This window comes from Bufo gargarizans, chromosome 4, assembly GCF_014858855.1.
Source record: "Bufo gargarizans isolate SCDJY-AF-19 chromosome 4, ASM1485885v1, whole genome shotgun sequence".
Classification (NCBI taxonomy): Eukaryota; Metazoa; Chordata; class Amphibia; order Anura; family Bufonidae; genus Bufo; species Bufo gargarizans.
The window spans coordinates 486,253,245-486,268,504 of record NC_058083.1 but is presented as its reverse complement, the minus strand read 5'-3'; the positions used below and the strand labels follow the sequence as shown (position 1 = coordinate 486,268,504).

General features: G+C 46.9%; 1 protein-coding gene across 8 annotated transcripts in view; it reads right to left on the bottom strand.

Annotated features, from left to right (window-relative positions):
* Positions 1–15,260, bottom strand: part of NRXN1 (neurexin 1) — a 1,537,142-nt gene that overhangs the window by 654,592 nt on the left and 867,290 nt on the right. For all 8 annotated transcript variants that reach the window (XM_044290694.1, XM_044290695.1, XM_044290700.1 and 5 more), the window contains one exon: positions 14,091–14,281. In XM_044290694.1, the coding sequence (XP_044146629.1) occupies positions 14,091–14,281 (191 nt within the window). The remainder of the gene's footprint in view (positions 1–14,090; positions 14,282–15,260) is intronic.

Below are 15,260 nucleotides of genomic sequence, written 5' to 3'. Positions count from 1 at the left end.
AAGTCTGTGCTGCCCTGTAACTGCTGACTCATTAAAAGCTACTGTAAAATCTCATCCTCATTAAAAAGTGGAGCACAGCCGGTGCCATACTTTACTTGGCTAGCAGAAGGAGCAGCAAAATCAAGAGGCAGGTTCAGGACAGGTGAAGGCACAGAGGCAGTTCCTGGGCCATACCAACTAAGCTTGATGTTAGAGGAACCCTGAGATGATTTTGAAGAGTGAGTCAGTCATTCTAGCACAGCTGCATTGTAGGTCAAAACATGACCGCTGGATTATAGTGGCAGCTCTGGCCTATTGCTGTGGCTGGTGCTACTACCAACCCTACTTCTGCTGCTACTTGAGCCGGCTACAGCTACTTTGTTGTCACTGCCCATTCCTTTGGAGGGCCCAGGCAATGGTCTGTTGGCCATAGTGTACAGTGACTGAATCAGTAATATAACAGATTAAGTATGAATGGCGCAGCAGGTGAACAAGATAAACACAGCAATATATTAGACTGCCTGTTAAGAGTAAGTCTCACGAACAGTAAGTGTATGTATAGCAAAACAGATTAAGTATGTGTAGGAAGGTTAAAGGGTCCATCATTGACAGAAGGTACGTGTTCCTGGCCTCGGTGAAATAAGAACCGGTAATTTTGTGTGTCAGCGGCAGCTAGTGCTCGCTGACACTGTTTTACTTAGTGTGGATGTAAAGCCAATCCTGGCCGGTTCTTATTGGGAGCAGCCAAAAAGCAGGGTGGGTGGCTGTTCCCCATGTCCAGGTCAGGTCAGCTGGGTGTCATTTGATCCTCCAAGTGATAGTGGAGATGTGGGAGCTCTGTGTTTTTGGGAGCTGAGGAGATCTTCCATACTGCAAGGCTGAGAGCTGCATGAGAGCCGCCTGCTGGGAGTCTGGCGACCTAAAGCCTGCTGTGGTCTGCCAGGTGATTTATGTTATTTTGGGAACTCTTGCTGTGTGAACTAACACCAGGACCCTGTAAACCATTGTTTTTCTTTTCTGCCTTTTCTGTGTGAATAAACACTGGACTTTTGTTTTTTCAACCATGGTCTTGCCTCCGTATTACGTTCACTTACCCTGCCAACCAGAGCAAATCCCTACATATGAATAGTGCAGTAGGTGAAAAAGATGGGGAGGGTGATTACACTTAGCCTGCACTGTGTCTGCAGTCTCCCTATGCTGTCCCTACAGTCTAAAAAAAACTCTCTCTATGATCTCGCTGTACTGTCCGTGCACTTTCTATCTCCAATATTGCTTTTTTTTTTTTTTTTACTGTTTTCTGCAACATTGTTCCTAGTGCATGAGCGCTTGTCACGTCTCTCCCTAAGCTCAGCTCACAGTAAAATGGTGGAGACCATGCAGGATGAGACTTTTTATAGGGCTGTGACATCACAGGGGATGGAGGATTGGCTAGATGTGCAGCATTATAGTTCATATCACTTTCCCGGGCTTCTTACTTTCACGTTGTAACACATGCAGCAGCCATTTTAGAAAAAGTCTGATCTGTTACCACGAAGCATGAGGAAATTCGGCTTCATGTCAAATCAAATTTTTCCTAAACTTTGGATTTAATTCCGCTACAGATGCTTTAATTGGCTCAACGCTATATATTATAATTGCCTTTGTACACACAGAACAGTGTTGGTCCATAGAAGGCCACATCTTAGATACCCACATCACATGGATCTGGTAGATCCCTAAGTGCATGTACCCTAAGGGTGCAACCAACAATTTATCATATGGATGGATAACTTATTATATGACTGAGCTTTATCATTGTCATAAGGAAATGTATTAGTAAACTCTGGTGCCTCATCATTTTGGTGTCTGGCTATAGACCTGCTATAGACCTGCCCTATTTAATTTTAATTATGACAATGAGAACAATTTAATTGTTCATATAAAGTGAAAATGGAGAAAACTGGAGGTCCAGGGGTGCTTTATAGAAAATAGGGTCCTTAGGCAAATCCTCCCTAGCCATTTTACTTCTATGTGTGAAATTGATAGACCTAACCAAATTTAAGTTAAGGTAAAGGACAAGAAATCTGTATCGGGAGAAACAAAACTGAATCTAAGGAATCCAGTCTATAAAACCCATGCTTCTCATTGACAGTAGAGGTCAGATGAAGCATCCATAGACATAAATAAATGATTTCTACTTTCCTTGCCGATGGTTAGTTTAATACGTTGTTCTGTTTTTGAGTGTGGACAATATTGTTGTACAGTGAAGTGTTCAGAGTTAAGGTTACGGACACCCTGCAGGTTTCCTGATGCAGTTTTGGAAGCCAAAACCAAGAATGAATTCAAAAAAGGTGAGAAGGCATATCTGTATCTGACCGTGTGACCGTACCGTAATTATAATAATTTATGCCTCAAGTTATATAATGGTTCTCTGCCCAACATGGTGGTGCTCTAACAGTAACTAATGAATAAAGATAAGGTAATCAATTTGTACATATCTCATCAACAATAGATCTTCACCTGCGGTGTCCTCACTGCTGAAGAATCTTGCCCTGCCACTTGATTGGCAGGGATGTCTCGCCCAGTTCTGACAATCTCACGCCAGTGCAGCTGCTCCAAGTAGCGGTGCAAGCACAGAGGTCCTGCTTCTGGAAATGGAGCAGGGACTGTGCATGTGCTGCTACAGTTCTGGACCTTTGCATTTATTACTCATGTCTTACATGTTTGGATGGTATCTTTTGGGACTTTTTTTGGTCCTAGTATGGATTTGCATGTGATTATATTCATAAATAAAAAACAACATGGCTCCATTTTCTGATATGTCTTACCATTTTTACTGTGAGTATTGTGAATGGATTTTAGCGATTATGTTACAATACAGATGTTACATTTATTAATGAAGTCTGGCATTAGTTTTGTGTCTGTATTGGTGTCATTGGTGATGACTAAGACTAGACCACACAATATTGGTTGTACAGATTGGCTAAATCTTCATAGGTGTTATACACCGTTCTGGGTAGCGGCACATGAACAGTTGCTGCTCCGGAAGCTGAAGCAGATCCCATACGCGAGCACCGCTACTCGGAGCAGCTGTGCTGGCGAGAGATTGTCCTAACTGGGTGAGATGTAAGGACCTGCCTATCAAGTGTGGGGGGGGGAGTGCTTCTTCAGCAGCGGTGAAAGCCTCTCGCAGGTGAAGATCTCTTGATGATGAGATGAATCAATTTGTACAAATCAATTCAGTCATCTCTACTAATAGTGACGGAGACAGAGGAAAGAGAAAGAGAAATGAACATAAATCGGGAGAGGTAAAAAGAGAGAGAGGCAGAAAGAGAAACATGGACAAGAAGGGAGAGGGCTATGGAGAGACAGTATACAAGTGGAAAGAAGGAGGGAGAAGATAAGAAGATCTAAATTGGAAAAGTAGGATGGGGGATGGTAGACAAGGAGGGAAAGAGAGAGTTATAAAAAAAAAAAATATAGAGGAACGGCTGAAACAAGTGTAGTAAGAAAGAGAGAGGCAAGAATAGAGGAAAAGATGGAGAAAGGGAAAAAGGGAGGGAGGGAGATTGAAGGAGACAACATACAAAGCAATAGAGAGCAGGAAGGTGGACACGAAGGGAGGGAAGAAGGAGGGAGAGGGATGGTTGACAAGACAAAAGAAAGGAGAGACAGATAGGAAAGGGAAATGGAGGGAAAGAATGAATGTGGAAAGGAGATTATAAAAAGAGAGGAAGGGATGGGCAGTATGGTGGCTCAGTGGTTAACTGATGCTTTGCAGTGCTGAGGTCCTGTTTTTTTCTACATGGAGTTTGTATGTTGTCCCTATGTCAGTGTGGGTTTGCTCCACATACTCCAGTTTCCGACCATTCAAAAATCTTACTGCAGGTTCATTTAGGTTCACCTGGAGGTGACTAGGAGCAGCACACAATATATGCGGGGTCTGCGCTCAGGGCCGGCGCTACCATAAGGCAGACCAAGCGGCTGCCTTAGGGCGCGCCCTGCGCAGGGCGGAAGAACGGAAGAATGAATGAATGCCGTTTTTTTTTTTTTTGTTTTTTTTGCACTTGCTTGTGCTGCAGCGCCGCCACCGTCAGTGAACCTGCCCGCCCCCAGCCTGCGTGTGCCGGCCGGCAGCCGCGGCGCTCGTCATAGTCAGGGCAACATTACCACCCGTCCCCAGCCTGCGTGCGTCGGCCGGCGGCGCTCATCGTAGTCAGGGCAACAGTACACAACACAGTCACCTGCAGAGGGGGCGTGACTGGTGTGAGAGCGGCACGGCGGCGGCGGGTAGCGCAGGTACCATAGGCGAGGCTCGAGCTAACTGATTGTGTCTGAGTCAGACACAGGCAGCCGCGCCCGCCAGTAAGATGAGAGCAGATGATTCAGACGCACACTGGCCCTCTGGCCCTCTGGCAGCCAGCAGCAGCAGGAGACGTGGTCAGGACAGGACAGGTCAGGACTTGTTAGGGTAGGCGTAGGTCTGAATTGAATTTTTAATGCTATTTTATAAAGAGTCACACCAGTTTAAAATTAATTCAAAATGATGAGATGAGCGCCCATGAGCAAAAAGCGCTAGGCTAGCGCACACACTGACTAGCGCCAGAGCAGAGGCGCTCAGGCTTAGCATGGCATCAATGATGTGTTTAAAAAAATTAATTACAAAACAATCATTAATATTGGGGGGGTCACACACCCCGCCCCCCCCCCTAATATTAATTATTGTTGTTTTGTAATTAATTTTTTTAAACACATCATTGATGCCATGCTAAGCCTGAGCGCCTCTGCTCTGGCGCTAGTTTGTGTGACCGTGACATGATGGAGGGAGGGCAGGGGGGACAATGTAAATGTCTGTACTCTGAGTATGCCACTGTATGTGACATGGGAATGGGGCCAGGCCGCCAGGAAGGGTCGGCCGGGGGGGGGGGGAATGATGTTCCATGGGGGGGTAAAATGTGACACAATAGGGGGTAATGATGTGATCATGGATGGGGCCAGAGCCGTCCGTCAGGGGGGGGATTAAGTGCCATGGGGGGGGAGAAATGTGACACAATAGCCTATTGTGTGTCACATTTCTCCCCCCCATGGCACATCATTCCCACCCCTCCCGCCCGGTCGGCCCTGGCCCCGGCCCCATCCATGGTCACATCATTACCCCCTATTGTCAATAGGGGGTAATGATGTGATCAGGATGGGGCCAGGGCCGTCTGGGCGGGGGTTAATGATGTGATCATGGATGGGGCGCGGGAAAGGGGGGGGGGGCGCTAAAATGTAGCTTCGCTTGTGTTGGCAAAAATCCTTGCACCGGCCCTGTCTGCGCTCCTGAACATAGAAGCCCAATGGCTTCTGCTACTTTCACACTAGCGGCAGGACTGATCCGACAGGCTGTTCACCCCGTCAGATCTGTCCTGCCGCTATTTCGCCATGCTGCCATTTGACTATAATGGGGACGGGTTTGGCGCTCCGGCGCAGCATGGCAGTGCACGGTGAAAGGCCGTCGGACTAAGAAGTCGGACATGTCATAGTTTTAGTCCGGCGGCTTTTCGCCGCGCACTGCCATGCTGCGCCGGAGCTTTGTCACCCGTCCCCATTATAGTCAATGGGGATGGAGCGGCGGTCCGGCAGCACGGCAAAATAGCGGCAGAACAGATCCGACAGGGTAAACAGCCTGTCGGATCTGTCCTGCCGCTAGTCTGAAAGTACCCTTAGGTAGGTTTAGCGCAGGACCCGCCTGACCTGATACCACCCTGGCACTTGGTAGGCGGCCACAGATGTGTTTTGATCAAAATCTATTGGCTAAGTGTCTCAGATATTATCATATCAGAGTGAGGACTTTGTCCATATATAATGCTTGCATCTACTTTACTAAGTGCATTATTATCTTATTTCTGCGATTTTCTTCAATAATATGGCCAGGGACGTCCGCACATTTATTGATCATACCGTGCAGGATGTTTTTATCTTTGTTTGTTCAGTGATTTTTTTGTTTGTGTAGGTTCATTTAGGTGGAATTTAGATGTGAGCTCCAATGTGGACAACGGCTGAGGAGAGTGATGAGAATGTCATTGCCGCGCTGCAGAATATGGAGGTGCCATATAAATGAATAAAGTAACCAGATCAGAGAGGGGAAGAGAGAAAGACAAGATGGAGGAATTATAGGAAGAGGACGGAGGAGTGAAGGAGGGGGAGTGAGACATCAAAAGGTGAAGCTACCCTATAGGACAGGGAGGTATCTTATATCCAGTAGTGGTGACACATCACACTTCGGCTCATCCAGGTCTCCTATATCCTGGGGCTCGGTCTGTACACTGATATGTGTTTGTTACATCCATTGCTACATGCATTGCTTGGATTTGCACTACTGAAGAAGCCTCCAGCCTGCGGTAGTGCAGACCAAGGGCTACATAATGCACCTTGCAACGTGTCCAAAATCTGGACATGTTTTCATAGGACCTTCAAAACCCTTAACAACTCTGCCTTCAAATCAATAAACCTCACATAAAATTACTTGGAGATGACATGTTTGTTGCTCGGTAGTTTTATTTTTAGGATTTCAAGTAGAAGTCAATGTGACATTGTAAGACTGCCATCTAGTGGTTGGAAGCGTACATAGTTTTCATTACAATATTACATTTTACTAAAAACACATGCTTCTGTAGGCTTTATATTTGTGTTAAGGGAAATTCTATTGCAGTATTTTTTCTGCAACCTGACCAACCACCTGGGTCCTAATAGCATTATGAAAGTGGCTACAATAGTACAATAGCACCTATTGGGTGACCCCCTCAAAGCCAATAGGCTGTGTATAGTATGTCATATGCACAACAGCACATCCTTTTCACTGACTGCTGTCTCATGGGCACGCTAAAGAGAAATTACCCGACCATCTTATTATTCTTTTTTTATAGCCCCCACCATAGACTATTTATTGCAGTATTTTGTCTGATATGTATTGATATAACTGGGTCTTATGTTCTAACATATTTTTGCTCAATATGAAAAGTACATATATTTTTCTAATGGAGATTGGTTACGTATCCCCTTAACTGTTTGGGGCAATATATGATTGTCAGTTACATTTTTGGCTCAATTATGCCTGAAATAATTGCAGAAACCTGTGACAAAACCGATACATTTCTGTAGAGAACATTATGATTGATGTCGCCATCTACTGGACGATAGTTGTATTTTTTTATTAGCATCATTTCCAGGACTCACAGAGAGAAAAATCAGTTCTCGTCAAAAGGTTCTTCTACTGAAAACTGATCCGTCCCCCATTGACTTTCAATGGTGTTCAAGACGGATCAGTTTTGGCTATGTTACAGATAATGCAGACGGTTGTATTATCTGAATGGATCCGTCAGTGCAGATCCATGACGCATCCGCACCAAACGCGAGTGTGAAAGTAGCCTAAACTGCAGTTTTTGAAGGTCGGATACAGACCCGTTCATTTCAATGGGGTGGCAAAAGATTTGGATAGCACGTCCATTCGGCGACCTCTCAAAAAATGTAGAACATGTCCAATGCTTGTCCGTTTTGTGGACAAGAGTAGGCATTTCTAACATAGTGGAATGTGCGGGATTGTAAAATGCGGGACGCGCGTGGCCGGTATCCGTGTTTTTGAGGATCCACAATTCAAGGACCGCAAAGTGGATCTGGCCGTGTGAACGGACCCATGGTCCAAGACACTTCCGGTAGCCCTCGGATTGGCCACCTCTGTGAGCAGGGCTGGACAGGTAGGAAGTGTTTTGGACTAGCGATGCACAGTGTGAACCAGGTCCTCTGAGAAGCAGTGCGGCCATTTTGGATGACAGAAAAGGAGCCCGGGATTCGGTGGATTTTCAGCGGCAAAGATGAAAAGGTGAGGTGGGCACCGGGCAGGGGCGGACTGGGCCGGGGGGCAGGGAGGCAATTGCCCCCCAGACCGCCCTAAATAAACGGCCGCTGGTCTACAAAAAAAAATAAAAAAAATTTATTCTTCAGGGCCACACCGCCGATCACCACAGGCGGCGCGGCCCTGGATTTAATTGCGCTGCGGCCGGGCTGTGGGCAGGGGAGGGAGAGGCGTGTCCCTCCCGTGTTCCTCTGATAGGCCGCAGGCACTAATGCCTGCAGCCTATCAGAGGCCGGCTCAGGAAGCGCGATAACGTCATTATCATCGCGACGCCTGAGCCGGCAGCACACGCTGCTGATGGAGGTAAGTATTTTTTCTTCTTTTTTCTTCTTTGCGGAGATCTGGCACTATGGGGGGGGGGGCGGAGATCTGGCACTATGGGGGGGGGCGGATGGCCATAGGGGGGAGATCTGGCACTATAGGGGGGGGAGATCTGTCACTATGGGGGGGAGATCTGTCACTATGGGGGGGAGATCTGGCACTATGGGGTGCACTATAGGGGGAGCTGGCACTATGGGGGGCACTATAGGGGGAGCTGGCACTATGGGGGGCACTATAAGGGGAGCTGGCACTATGGGGGGCATTATAGGGGGAGCTGGCACTATGGGGGGCACTATAGGGGGAGCTGGCACTATAGGGGGAGCTGGCACTATGGGGTGCACTATAGGGGGAGCTGGCACTATGGGGGGCACTATAGGGGGAGCTGGCACTATGGGGGGCACTATAAGGGGAGCTGGCACTATGGGGGGCATTATAGGGGGAGCTGGCACTATGGGGGGCACTATAGGGGGAGCTGGAACTATAGGGGGAGCTGGCACTATGGGGGGCACTATAAGGGGAGCTGGCACTATGGGGCGCACTATAGGGGGAGCTGGCACTGTGGGGAGCTGGCACTATGGGGGGCCTATAGGGGGAGCTGGCACTATGGGGGGGACTATAGGGGGAGCTGGCACTATGGGGGGGACTATAGGGGGAGCTGGCACTATGGGGGGGACTATAGGGGGAGCTGGCACTATGGGGGGGACTATAGGGGGAGCTGACACTATGGGGGGGACTATAGGGGGAGCTGGCACTATGGGGGGGACTATAGGGGGAGCTGGCACTATGGGGGGGGGACTATAGGGGGAGCTGGCACTATGGGGGGGGACTATAGGGGGAGCTGGCACTATGGGGGGGACTATAGGGGGAGCTGGCACTATGGGGGGGACTATAGGGGGAGCTGGCACTATGGGGGGGACTATAGGGGGAGCTGGCACTATGGGGGGGACTATAGGGGGAGCTGGCACTATGGGGGGACTATAGGGGGAGCTGGCACTATGGGGGGCACTATAGGGGGAGCTGGCACTATGGGGGGGCACTATAGGGGGAGCTGGCACTATGGGGGGCACTATAGGGGGAGCTGGCACTATGGGGGGGCACTATAGGGGGAGCTGGCACTATGGGGGGGCACTATAGGGGGAGCTGGCACTATGGGGGGGCACTATAGGGGGAGCTGGCACTATGGTGGGGCACTATAGGGGGAGCTGGCACTATGGGGGGCACCATAGGGGGAGCTGGCACTATTGGGGGAGCTGGCACTATGGGGGCATTTCATACTGGCACATTATGCGGGGGCACCATGGGGGAGAGGAGCACTATGGGGGTAACTGGGGGCTCTAAAGGGGCTTTTTTAATTATTGGCACATTCTGGGGGGCACTATAGGGGAGAGCAGCACTATGGGGCATCTGGTGCTACTATAGGGGCATTATTTGGGGGCACTATGGGGAAGTGGGGGCTCTAAAGGGGCCTTTTGTATTGGAACATTATGGGGGGCACTATGGCATTTGGTGGCACTAAGGGGGCATTTTTTACTGGCACATTATGGAAGGCACTATAGGGGAGAGCGGCACTATGAGGGAGAGGAGCACTATTGGGGCATATGGTGGCACTAAGAAGGGGCATTGTTTTACTGGTACATTGTGGGGGAGAGGAGCACTATAGGGGCATCTGCTGGGGGCACTAAGGGGCATTTTTTTACTGGCATATTATGGGGACACTATGGGGAAGGGGGAGAGGAGCAGTATGAGGGCATTTACTGGGGCACTATATAGGGGTATTTTATACTGGCATACATTATGGGGACATTAGCTCAACTGCGGGAACTAAGCGGGGGTATTTCATGTACTGTCATATTATAGGGAAAATTAGTACTACTAGGGGGTATTATGGGGAGCTTTACTACTACTAGGGGCTATGAAGAACATGATTACTAGGGCACTATAGGGGCATTATTACTACTAAGTGTGCTCTGGCAGAGAATTATTTCTATTGGTGGGATTTTGGGGAGCATTGTTACTTTGGGGGCACCCTGGCATAGTATCAGCTTAGCACAATTATTTTTGGGGGACATTATCTTTATACTATTAGTGTCTGGGCACAGTTATTTTTTAGAGCGCTGTGTGCCAATAATTGTTTAAGGGGGCACTATCTGTGGGGTAGTAGTATTTCCAGGCGGACTGTTTCTGCAGTATAGTATTGGGGGCATAGCGGGTACAGTATTGGGGGCACTATCTGTGTGGTAGTAGTATTTCCAGGCGGACTGTTTCTGCAGTATAGTATTGGGGGCATAGCGGGTACAGTATTGGGGGCACTATCTGTGTGGTAGTTTGTATTTCCAGGGGGACTGTTTCTGCAGTATAGTATTGGGGGTGGCAGGAAACTAATGTCTGTTTCTCAATCTCTGCAGTGAAGGGAGATGGCAGAAAAATCATCATGGCGGTCTGGTCTGAATGGAGAAGATGAGGAAAGAGAACGTCTACAACAAAGGTGACATCACTGGATGTAAGAGGTATGTGGTGCTATGTAGGAGAGGAGATGCTCCAGCTCCTCCTCCTGCCATTTGCAGAAGGAGGATTCAGAACTGGGTGAGGACGGTCAAAGGGGGGCAGCAGGCCACGGGCGGGTGGCAGATGGTGGGGGGAACCACAGGCCTTGAGCAGGATCAGGGTAGGGAGGAGAGCGGAGGAGCTTCCTGGCTGTAGCTTGTTATATAAGCAGGCAGTGCAGCCAGGACAGACCTCCCCTCTCCGTATGATGTGTAGAGACAGGCCACAACTATAAAATGTCAGCTGTACAGTGTGTGTTGGGAGTGGCCTATTATATGTAGGAGGGGCTTTTAATGATGGGCGGGGCTAAAAATGGGCCACTTGACTAGATTTGCCCCCCAGGACTAAGGCTGCCAGTCCTCCCCTGGCACCGGGTAAGTGTTCTGATCCTTTCACACTTACTGCCAATGTATTTTCGTGAACAGGAGGGTCGCTATAGTCTAAACATGTCAGAGATAATTGGACAGTGTCGGAGCGAAGGAATGTGCGATAGAAATGACAATGGCCGGCGGCTGTCAACATATCTGTGCTCCTCCAGGAGGAAGAACCACAGAGCAGCTTTCTAGGAATTGAAGCCCCAGAATGGGTATTTATGGGGATCTAAGTATTTAGGAAGGCAGACATGTCCGGCGAGGTGAGGGCTCCTCTCTCATGACTTCTGAAATATACCCTTCTAGTAGAAACCGACTGCACTTTTCAGCCCCTCTCGACGTGTTTCTCCTCTACACCCTATTACTTACTTCTACGCCAGTTATGCCATTTTCCCTGTAATGTGAAAAGTCAGATTTTGCTCCATTTCATATTTACCTAAATGGCATTTAAATTGCTTAAAATCCTTGAAACAAAATTGAAGAGAGAAGACTGCTGTGGAAATGAAGGAGAAGGCATTTCCAGAATAGAGGGCGTCTCAGCAAAAGGCGAAATTTGCAACTTTAAAATGGCTTCTGTGCGTGAGCATAACCAGTAGATTGAGCAGCGAGCGCGGCTCATAGGGTGTGTACTCACTGGATAATGGAAATACACTATACTGCATGCATTTTACAAGATCACCGGTTGCTGTCATTACATGAGAATCTTCTTTTATTGACTTCCACGGAACAAAATTTTCCTTTTAACAGCGAAGGTACTTACAGTGTTTAATGACAACAAGCAGAGATCTTAAAGGGGTTTTCCCATCTCAGACAATGGGAGCATATCGCTAGGATATGCCCCCATTGTCTGATAGCTGCGGGTCCCACCGTTGGGACCTGCATCTACAATGAGAACAGAGCGGGAAATGAAAGGAGGGTGCACTGCGCATGTTCAGCCGCCCTCCATTCATTTCTATTGGGCCGCCAAAAATAGCCAAGCACTGGCTCGACTATTGCCGTCAGCCCCATAGAATTGAATGGGAGCATGGGCCGCGCATGCGCAGTGCGCTCCCATTCTGTTCTATAGGAGCAACGCTTGGTGGTGGACGGACCCCGGGAAATCCGGGGTCCTCCAGCCACAGCTCTCCCCACTTTGTTCTCGTTGTAGGTGCGGGTCCCAGCGGTGGGACCCGCACCTATCAGACAATGGGGGCATATCCTAGCGATAAGGCCCATTTGTCTGAGATGTGTAAACTCCTTTATAAGCACGAGGAATGGACACACAAAGTATGTTAGAAAATGCTATAACTTGCTTTATACAACAAACTATCTATCTATCTTATATCTATATGATATGCATCTATGTATCGATCCTCCTGTCTAGTTATACCATCTATTAGGGTTGAGCGAAGCAGAAGTTGATCGGAAGTTTAGGAAAACTTCCTTTAGCAACTAATCTGAATTTCCTTGCGCTTTGTTGTAACAATTCAGGTTTTCCTAACGTGGCGGCTGCACATGTAACATAGAAAAACTAAGTGTAGAGGAGACCAGTCCGGGAGCGCAAGATCACCCATAATGCTCTACTATCTATTATCTGTCTGTCTGTCTATCTATTGTGGGGATTCGCTTTGGTAGGCAGGGTAAGCGGACGCAGTACAGAGGCAAAAAACAAGGTTTAAATCAAAGTTCAGTGTTTATTCACACATAGCCAGAAAACAAGCCAAAAGAAAGTGTTCAGGTTTGGTGCCTGTTCACACCACACAAAGTTCACAGTGCAAAAAGACGTCACCTGGTCAGCAGATGATTTTCACCCAGAGTCCGCAGCAGGCTTTAGTGGCCTGTTTCCCCAGCCTATGGCTCACACAAACAGATGCCTCAGTGTCTCAAACCACAGACTCCTCAGCTCCTCTGACATGGAGGATAATCCACCACACGAACATGCTGGCTGGGTTTTTATATTCCAGCCAAAACCCGGCCTGGAACCGTGGGGAACAGCCACCCACCCTGCTCTTTGGCTGCTCCCAATAAGAACCGGCCCGGATTGGCTTTACAGCCATTCTGACAGCTGAAGTGTCAGACTGCACTACAGAACTGACACTTCAGGAAGAAAAACCGGTTCTTACCTCACCGAGGCCAGGAACCTCGGTGACACGTATCTTCCGTCAATGACGGCTCCTTGTTCCTTCTTACACTATCTACTATCTATCTATCTATCTATCTATCTATCTATCTATCTATCTATCTGTCTATCTATCTATTATCTATCTATCTAATATTTATCTATATATTATCTATCTATTATCTATCTGTCTATCTATTATCTATCTACTATCTATCTATTATCAAATCTATCTATTTATCTAATATCTATCTAATATCTATCTATCGATCTAATATCTGTCTATCTATCTAATATTTATCTACCTATCTATCTATTATCTGTCAGTCTGTCTTTTTGTCTGTCAGTCTATCCATATCTGTCTATCATCCATCCATCGGTCTTTTCCATTTATACAAGCTTGAATGGAGTAGCGGTCAAGCATCCATGATGGTGTTCCATTCAATGACTTTGGAAATAACAGAATCAGGTCAGGATGGTTCCCGGACGTTTCTCTCTGCCTCATAACAATGTCAAAAGGGAATGTTCATGGGGAATGGGCTAAACTACTGAAATCTCTCCGTGGCCTTCCTTATCAGTGAAGAAGTCGGAGAGTTTCGCACTGAATATGTCTATGGGGTGTTGCTTCAGTGACGGCTTTAACCAACCAGGTCCAGAGAGATGGCCAGTCACCTAGCAGTTTGTAGACAAGTCTGCGCAATTATTTGTAGGAGCAAGACTCGGAATGAGTATTCAGGAGCGGCCATTCACATGGATTCATAGATGATATTCAGTAGGAGGACAATACATAGTCACATAATGAAACGCAACCTTCACATGGTGGAGAATATATTGGGATCTAATTCCATTCATTTAGGGACACCATATCCATCTGAATACTCGCATACAATAAATGTGCACCTACTTTTAAGATCCAGGTTTCTGGCTCCCGCCGTGCTCTGGGTGGTGATCTTGGTGTCTATTTTCACGGTATGGAGATTGCTTGTGTCTCTGGAGATCATCACGTTGTGCCATTGGTGGTCATTCAAGGCTTTGTTCGAGCTGCCTTTAATTAGGTTTGCACCATTGCCAAGATCAAAAACATAATGCAAATATCTGAAAGAAAAAAATAGAGATTTTGCATGACTCTGACATTAAATCGTCTTTTACGGCATTACATTAGTAATTACCTTTATGGTAGCAATTAGAATAATGTTTATGGAACGGAAATAAATGATGTTCAAGTGGATATAAAAGTAAATTTAGCAATAATAAAATCTATTTCCCACTGTTTTCATCGTGACCAGGGTAATAATGCAATCATATTACATTCCCTGCTGTACTGCATAGGAGGTAGAAATTTCCAGACAGTACTCCGAGGCCCTCTAGTGGTCACTTACCGGAATGTCACACATTGAACAATTCACTGTAGAAACATTACAGAAATACAGCTACAAGATACTGTATAATCTCAGTGCAAATGTCATGTCAAGAATGTAATAATGTTGTGCAAAATAGGGTCCTAATTACCTTGATTTACCATGGCCCTATCATAAGGAGAAGACTTTGGGTGTGGGTAGCAGAGATATGCAGCAATGTTTCTCGACCCCAGTGCAAAACTGTACCTGTGTCGGCATTATGTGAAACCCTCCACGGGTTATAATGATGTCATATTATAAAATAAGCATCATACTGTATCTAATTTCTTACAGTTGAGAGTTTTCTACAATTGTACCCAATCTTCGCAATTCTTTAGGAGTTAAACAGTTTGGACTAAACTAATACATTGTAGCATTGATATACTGTATAACATTATTTAGGCTGCATACATTGAGCTTTATGTATCACTTTCAGCCTTTGAATGTGTACTAGAAAGTTTTAATTCACTGACTGCATGCAAGGATCTTGAAATAGTGATTAAAGGAATTGTCCCGGACCATCTAATTATTTATTTACAAGCTGATGGACCCGGCTTCACTCGGGTATATTTCATCTATTTCATTTAATGTTTGTGTGTGTCGTTAAAAGATATCAACACTATCCACTATAACAGTGACCTCCACAGCCCCCCACCCCTTAACACTGACCCACCCAC